Source organism: Bos javanicus, chromosome 14, assembly GCF_032452875.1.
Source record: "Bos javanicus breed banteng chromosome 14, ARS-OSU_banteng_1.0, whole genome shotgun sequence".
Lineage (NCBI taxonomy): Eukaryota > Metazoa > Chordata > Mammalia > Artiodactyla > Bovidae > Bos > Bos javanicus.
In genome coordinates this window covers 26,638,233-26,646,722 of record NC_083881.1, presented here as the reverse complement: position 1 = coordinate 26,646,722, position 8,490 = coordinate 26,638,233, and the positions used below count along the sequence as shown (strand labels likewise).

The 8,490-nt window shown below is 44.3% G+C and overlaps 1 protein-coding gene across 3 annotated transcripts in view; it reads right to left on the bottom strand.

The window, feature by feature from the left end:
• Positions 1-251: 251 nt before the first annotated feature.
• Positions 252-8,490, bottom strand: part of CHD7 (chromodomain helicase DNA binding protein 7) — a 190,338-nt gene continuing 182,099 nt past the window's right edge. For all 3 annotated transcript variants that reach the window (XM_061438814.1, XM_061438816.1, XM_061438815.1), the window contains exons 35-38: positions 5,310-5,531; positions 3,901-4,041; positions 3,593-3,697; positions 252-2,171 (exon numbers count right to left, since the gene is read on the bottom strand). In XM_061438814.1, the coding sequence (XP_061294798.1) occupies positions 1,254-2,171; positions 3,593-3,697; positions 3,901-4,041; positions 5,310-5,531 (1,386 nt within the window). In that variant the 3' untranslated portion in view covers positions 252-1,253. The remainder of the gene's footprint in view (positions 2,172-3,592; positions 3,698-3,900; positions 4,042-5,309; positions 5,532-8,490) is intronic.

Genomic DNA, 8,490 nt, shown 5'->3' with positions numbered 1-8,490 from the left:
CTTTTGAGGACATAATGGGAGGTTTTTGCATGCGGTTCTATTGAGATATACGGAGTAGAATTACGTAAAGGCAATTGATGGTTTTTCTTCTCGTCTAGTCTGAAGACAACTACTAAGAGCTAATCTGGTATAGGAGGATATATCAAGAAATTATACAAAGGCCAGAATGCTGTATTTGCATCTATTGCGAATACAAAAAATAGAGTGACCAGTTCCCCTACCCTACTACATTCTATAATTACATCTCTGGATATCGTGGGTCACTTTTATTAAAAGCATCATTACTACAGTTGGCAGCAATTTACATTTTATCTTACATGATAGCAGTTTTCAAAGAAAAAAAAATAAAAGGACATCACAACAAAGAAAAACAATACATTTACAAAGTCATGTTTGTAAACTTCAAGGCTAGTTTAGAGCTGAGGTAACGCTGTTTTAGCTTTGTGGCTAAAGTAACAAAGTCCTTTAATTTAAAAAAGGTACCTGATTCTCTCTTCTTTCACTCTTTATTAATTTCATCTATTTATTTTGTTTATACCAGTGCATTACAAGACCACGAGACAATGGAACTGCAGTTCTGTCTGGCAAGAACCCTCCCAGTAGGTTAATTTCCAAAGGGACCCTTCACATTCAACAGCTGCCTTATTATTGCTGCGCCTCGGGACAGAGACGTTCACACTAAGGTGGAGATTGTCAGAGTGTATGGATGTGTGTGATGCGTGAGTGTGGGAACCCCCCCCCATCCCCGTACAGTCATAAAGGGAAACAAATGAGCAAGTATGATATGTATGGTAAATTTCATCTTGACCTTCACAGCAAAAAAAAAAAAAATTAAAATTAAAAAATTAAATATATAACTTCATACTTCCTTTGAGCAGCACTTCCTTCCATGAGTGCCACTCGGTTACAAATTGCTCTTTATTATAATACCAATGGTACCAAAAGAAAAAGTAGAGAACAAGGGAAGAAAAAAAAAAAAAAGCAGAGCATTATGTAAGTTTCCTTAAAAAGACAGGATCACCTCTCAAATTTCATCTCTCCTAGGGATAATAAATAATGCACTGCACAATACTTAATGACCAAGATACCTTTTGACACACCTGTATAACATGACTTGAGACTTTTTTTTTCTTTGCTACACTATGTTACAGAACAGCTTATAAAACTAGGTATGAACATTAACTGTGAGTGTAAACAGTAGGACTACCACTTGTCAAAAGTTTTTAAACACTTTAACTGGAAACTGGTACTGGTTATTCGTCATTTTCATTGTTTTCTATTTCGTCCCCGCCGTCGAGGGAGTCCAGCTCTTCGCCCTGGGCGATCTCGTCTTCCAGAACGGAGGACTCGGCCGTCTTGTCCAGGCTCTCCTCGGCGTCGCTGCCCTCGAGGGGCTCGTCTTCCTGAAACGCGGCCCCCTCGGCTTTGTCGGGGGCCTTGTCTTCGCCGGCGCCCACGGCGCCCTGGAGCCCCGCAAGCGCGGGGAAGCCGGGCAGCGTCAATCCCCCCAGTCCTGGAGGTAGAAACATGGACGGGTAGAAGAGGCCGGGGGCCATGGTGGACAGCAGGAAGGGGTTGAAGGCCAGCGGGTTGGAGGGCAGGCCGGCCGGGCCGGTAGCAGCACCCACTGATCCGTTCGCGGAGTCTGGGCCCGGGGCGGCTTCTGTGCTTTTCTCCGGGTCCTTGCTCTCGTCCTCGTGCTCGCCACCCTTCTCCTCCGCCCTGGATGCACCGTCCTCAGGATCCGTGGGACCGGCCGTGGCCGCGGGGCTCCCGGCGGCAGCGGACAGCGGGGCATTGAGCAGCCCCCCGAGCCCGAACATGCTGGGCAGCCCGGCCACGCCCGGCAGCATCAGGGGCAGCACGGCCGCCGGGTTCTTGGCGTCGCCTCCGGCCGCCGCGGCCGTGGCCAGTCCCGGAGGGAAGCCCATGAGGCCCGCCAGCTGGAGCGACTGGAGGCTTTGGAGGTTCTGCAGGCTTGTCAGGTCCATCCCTGCGAACAGGCTGTTCACCAGCAGCGGGTTGATCCCCGACGTGGAGGCCACTGCTGCGGCTGCCGCGGCAGCCCGGGCGATTTCGCTCTTGGGCCTCCTTCCGCGCCGGCTCGCCCCTTCTCCCCGCACCACGGGTCCAGTGAGAAGCCGGTCAAACATTGACTCGGGAACGAAGCCCTGAAGGGAAGGGAGAGGCAAACAAGGGCTGTCAAAGTTGGGGGACAAAACCTCTTTTCCACCTGGGCCTTTGTGATGAACTGAACACTGATGGTTCAGAATGGAAATACACAAGCAAATTATTCCCATTCAAAAAGCTCAAGGATAGAACCTATGAAAGCAAAGCTTCTCTCTTTTCGCATTATACAGCTCGTCAGATTATGCTGAATTGCAGGAAAAAAAAAATGTGAAAGGGTACTCTATCAGTGGGGGTTTCCCTGGTGGCTCAGTGGTAAAGAATCCACCTGCCAATGCAGGAGACCTGGGTTTGACCCTTTGGGTGGGAAAAGGAAATGGCTACCTACTCCAGTATTCTTGCCTGGGAAATCCCATGGACAGAGAAGCCAGGTGGGCTATAGTCCATGGGGTCACAAAGAGCTGGACATGACTGAGTGACTAACACTTTTCACTTTCAAGTACTACTTTAGTATTTATCCTGGAGAAACAAAAACTCATCTTCACACCAAAATGTGTACACAAGTGTTTTACAGCAGTTCTGCTTGTAACTGTCACAGTCTGAAAACAGCCCAGAGTCCTTCCACGGGTGACAGGGAACCACACCCAGGGTTATATCCAAGCACGAGAGTGTATCAGCAGTGAAACTTCGGACACATGTAACCACTTGGATGAATTTCAGTATGATGAGTGAAGGAAGCCCTCTCAAAAAGGTTATGTAGTTTACACTTCTGTATACCTGACATTCTCAAAAAGACAAAACTCTAGGAATGGAGAACAGATAAAGGAGTGAGTGCCCTGGGCTGGGGGTGGAGACAGAGAGCAATACAAGGGAATTTGGGGCAGTGATGCAACTGTCTATATTCTTCTGATTATGGTGGCTGTTTAAGAAACTATCCACGTGTGAAGATGAATAGAACTGTTCACCAAAAGAAAAATAAGCACTTTTACTGTATACTTTGGACAAATAAAAAGAATCAAGACTTTATTAACAAATTAATTGCAAAAAGAAATAGTGAAATAAATGTCTAGGCAGAATTGCTGTATTTTTCATTTATCTTAAAACCAGAAATCACAGTTAATCTCAAGGATCTTAACCACCATAAATTCCATTCCACCGATGCTGTTAACCAGGTTTACCTGGGGCCTTTCTCCCTGGAGTAAGTCTGCCTCTAATACCGTGAGTGTGTATTTCTATACAGTCCTTTAAATCATAGCTGTCAAATTAATCCACTTTGGATTAATGACATATGGATACAAGGAATGATGATGTATTAATTATCTATGGAAATGATGTACTGTATCAATTCTTTTAAGCCAAGAATAAATCATTGAATAAGTAATGACAAGCAGAAAATAAAGAAAAATTCAGGAAAACAATTTTGTACAGATACCTTCCTGGACAGAGAGGCAGAGTCTATACTTACAGACTGCTTGACTATGTCCGTCCAGTCTGGGGCCACTGCAAACTCGGGGTTTTCTTCCAGCCACCGGGGCAGATCCTTCATTGGAGGCGCCATAGCTCCACCCATCTGGGGAGAGGCATTTAGGAAAAGACTTAGAAACTGACAAGTTCTTCCCTCTTCCCCCCTCCCCATTTGTGTATCTACACAGATACATACACACATCACATGTATTCTGGAAGAAATATTAACTTATAAAAGAGGTTGGAATAAAACATTTCTTGCTGGGAAAAGACATTCCAGAGAGATCAAATCTCTTTCCCAGGGTTTACCTTCTTCCCATTTCGTTTGTTCACGACAGGCACCCTTTCTTCTCCTGTCAAAGTGTTTATATCCAATTTATTAGGGTTTCGACATCTGTGTCGTTTCTGTTTCGGTTTCTGAAATGAGGAAAACAGCACATCTGCATTCTTCTGCAAAAAACACAAAAATACAAAAACAAATCGTATTTAGTAAAACCATAGTTAATACTTATTCTTTCCTATATGGATGATAAGCAGAACAGTCAGGCCATTTTTAACTACTATGGAAATTTCAACAATCATTTTAAGGATCAGAAACCCCAGTTTTCTTCGAAAGGAAAAACTATTCTCCTTCTCCTGTACTTAAAGAACAAACTTGAAAGCTGAGAATATGCTTTTCTTCTCATCTCCCAATAACCTGCTTCAAGTCTTGTCTTCAAATGTTTCACTGAGTCATTGTATTTTAAAAGAAAACTTTCTCTAGCTCCTTTGCTAATCTCTACTTGATGATGTGAATGGATACAGGGATGATCTCATGTCTACGCCATGAGACTGTGCATGAGGAGAAACAGCCCAAGGGATAAGAGAGTCTATGCAGGAGGGTGCATTCTGAGTGGCAGGAACTCACCAAAATGCAAACTCCCACACTTAAGTTTGAAAAAATTCAATCACATAAGTATTAGACATAAAACATGCACTGTTTAAAGCTAGCAGCAGTTTAAGTGACAAATCATCTAGGGTTCCTGTCTGATGTTTAATAAATGGCATTGAGTGTTAGTTGTTTAAGAAAGACGCCAATAAAGCCTCAGGCTGCATTAGCTGCTCACATCTCTTCAGGAACAGCTTCCTAATATTCTGTGCTGGGCAGACTCAGTCCAGAGACCAATTAAAGTGTGTTGGTTGGGGGAGGGGTGTGTGTTTTTCTATTAATGGGACCACCTGGAAACCACACCATGTGAAGAGCAATGGAAAAAAATCACATCTATTTGGTGGGAGAAGGAAAAAACAAGGAAATGCGTCTTCAAATAGCTACAAGGCTGCTCTTCACACTGGACAGACCTGAAGTTAGTTTCTCTAATGTGGAATTTTTGATGTTTTTGTTTAGTCACTAAGCTGTGTCCGACTCTTTTGTGACCTCATGGAGTGCAACCTGCCAGGCTCCTCTGTCCATGGGATTTCCCAGGCAAGAATGCTGGAGTGGGTTGCCATTCCCTTCTCTAGAGGATCGAATCCGTGCCTCCCGAGTTGGCAGGTGGATTCTTTACCACTTGGGCCACCAGGAAAACCCCTAATGTAGAATACAGAGTGATGAAAGCTTGAAAACGTTCACACTGACAAGACAGACTGAGGGACCAGGGATTTCCATGTTGTACGGGAGAAGGAAAAGGACTGACTGGGCAAGAGTCCCCTGAAACAAGTCTCTACTCAGTGATACTCACTGGTACATAACTTGGCATATCAACAGTATAAGTGGGATGCAGCTTCAGCCATTCAACTAAATCCTTATTTTTAGGCGCCTCCTCCCCCACCAGCCTCGTCCCATCTTCGAGATTTATAACAGGGATCCGTGTGTCTGGGTCCAGGTGTCCAGGAGAAGGAATGTTTCTTGTAGGTGGGGTCTCTATATCCTCTTCAAAAGCTTTGGTCACTTCAGCATCCTCCTGCAGAAAGAAGACAATGTTCTCAATTCTTGAGTGGAGAGAGCGGTCCTGACTACGTCCTAGCCCAAGAAAACAGGAGCTTAGTGGGGTGGGTCTCAAAAGGGAAAAAGGCTACTTGAAACAGTGGCAGTTTGGGAACAGCAATTAAATCAGAAGATGTAACTTATTCTTCACACTGTACAATTAGTAATAAGGTAGAAAATTCAGTCCATCTCTGTTCCATGTTTGAGACCCACTAGGAACACGACACAGGCAGTGGAGTCTGAACCTGGTATGCCCTCAAGGCGTGGGTAGCCTCTCAGTCTTTCTTGGGGATCCCTGGAGAGTGTCATTAAAGAAATGAAAAATAGGGGACTTCCCTACAGGTCCAGTGGTTAAGACTTCCAATGCAGGGGGCACGGGCTCAAACCCCTGGTTGGGAAACTAACATTCCACAGATGGCACAGTACAGCGGGAAAAAAAGAAATTATCGAAATTATAATTCACGGAATGTTCCAAAAGCCAGTTCATTGTAGCTTTTTGGCTTTCTGTGTTCAGTACAATTTTGTTGGTAGTACAATATTTCATATTAGGCATGTGTGTCAACACTGGAAAGATGAATTAGTTGAAGCCGAGACCTGACCATTGCCCAGCCACTGGTCCTCAAACTCTGCGTTTCAACCTGCAGACGTGGTTCACAGGCCCATCTGTCCAGCCATACTCCTGCTTGGGTTCAGGTCTCCGTCACTGGCCCCTGCATCACTGAAGTACTCCTAAACGGGCCCTCTGATTCTACTTCCGCCCTCTTTAATCCAGTCTCCACTCTGTAAGGAGGCAATCTGCTGAAATGCACCCTTCCTAGTTCAAAGATTATGTTACATCACTTCCCCTAGTTAAGCTAATTTTGCAATTGAATTCCCATCACCTTCAGGATAAAATCCAAGTTCTTTAGGTCGCCTACCAAAGCCCTCTGTGGTTTACACCTCACCTTGTGCCCAAGCTCCTCTCTGCTGAAGCTGCCTCCTCATCAAACTCCCTGGCCAGTAACTTTCAGTTCATCGGACACAATGGGCTCTCCCTGGCCACGCTCCCTTTGCACATGCTCTCCCAGCCCCCTCTTTTCAAATGACTTACTCCCATACAACCTGCAAAATTTAACTGAGGTATGACCACCCATAGGGAAACTTTCCCACTTGTTTCTGCCCACATTCTCCTCCTTCCATTCCCATTCTTCTTTTGGGTTCTCAAAACATCCCAGGGGCACCTCACGACAATGAGAGGTTGTTATTTATCTGTCGCCCATCTTAAACACTGAGTTCTCTGGTGTAAGCACCTGTCAGGCTTTTATTCTCTGCATCCCAGTACCTGGCACAGGGCATGGCTGACTCCCACTATGCTGCTGATTGCAGAACGGCTGCATCCTTACTTTTCACAACCGCACAGTGATCTCCAGCATGATGCCAACGTGAGATTTTAGGATTTGCCTCATTCCACACAAGTAACCTTGCTGACCTCTACAGCTCTTCACTACTCAGTTTATTTATAGATTCATTCTCCTTCTGTTTTATGTGCTCACACAAAACCCTCTATAACACCAAATGAGGAATGTGAAATTCCAACATTTAAAAGTAAAAAAAAATAATTAAAATAAACATACATTCTCTAATATCTGTTAAGAGTTTTGAGCTAGGTTGCTAATAGGATTTTAGGGGAAAAAAACTAATAAACTCTTAGAGATAGCTTAAAATACGTGAATGAATAAAGTCAGTCGTAAGTCTAATACGGGGTTTATAATTACAATAGGAAATTGTAATTGCTAATTCCTGATGCTGGGTCCACAAAATGAAATTCAAATGGAAAGATGATTTGTTGATGTTCCCGGAGAAAGCATTTTCCGTGAATAAAACCTATCAAAGCATTAGGGTGGTTCCCAGCAGGGGACCACACACCTAGCAATGGCCTTTCTTTAACTTGGGGAACAACTAGTCAAATTGATACACTGTACGGCATATTTTTACAAGATGCTAAAAGTAAATCTCATGATCCACAAAAATGACAGTTACTATGACTGGTACATTTACAATAAGTTTTGAAAATAAATTACCTTTTAACCACCTGGATGCTTCTGAAACTCAGACGCATGGCTAGCCCACTTCAGTGTGTCTACTCTTTGTGACCCTGTGGACTGTAGCCCGCCATGCTCTTCTGACAACAGGATTTCCCAGGGAATACTGGAGTGAGCTGGCATTTCCTGCTCCAGAACCAGACCCGACTAGGGGACAAGTTTCAATGGAAGCTTGTTTGTTGTCACTTCTAGACCCTAACTCCACCATGTCTCCCTACTCTTTTAGGTTACTACGCTTCCCTTAAAAATGGGGAAATAATAATAGGGATGAAATAAGGAAAACATATTTAAACAAACTTCTCCCCTTGGCGTTTCTTAAACTGTGTCTATCGCCCAGGGGATGGGCCCACCACCCGTGTGCCAGCTTATCAGGCACCTCTGTGCTGATTCGGGTTTTGAATCCACAGGCTCACTGTGGTGGTGTCGTTTAATCTCTTAAGTTGTGTCTGACTCTTATGTGACCCTATGGGCTGTATCCCGGTAGACTCCTCTGTCCATGGGACTTCCCAGACAAGAATATTGGAGCAGGTTGCTCTTTTGGTGCCTTGTACCAGTCTCAGTGCTTTAGAGGGGACTTCCTTTGTGTATTCTGGTTCCTGGGAGAAACTCTCTAATTCTTAATGGGGTGGCACAGTTTTAGGTGAGCAGTTGAGATGGACCAGGAAACAGAGATATTTTGATTACATTGCACTCATTTCCTTTGAATTGAAGAAATAAATGCCAAAATCCACTGACACATGTATTTCCTGCAAACCTAAATCAGCACAGACCTCAATTCAGTTGAGATTTTTAAAATATCCATTTACAGAGGTGGGAGAATTTGCAATCACTAGCTTTGCATATGAACACAAATCT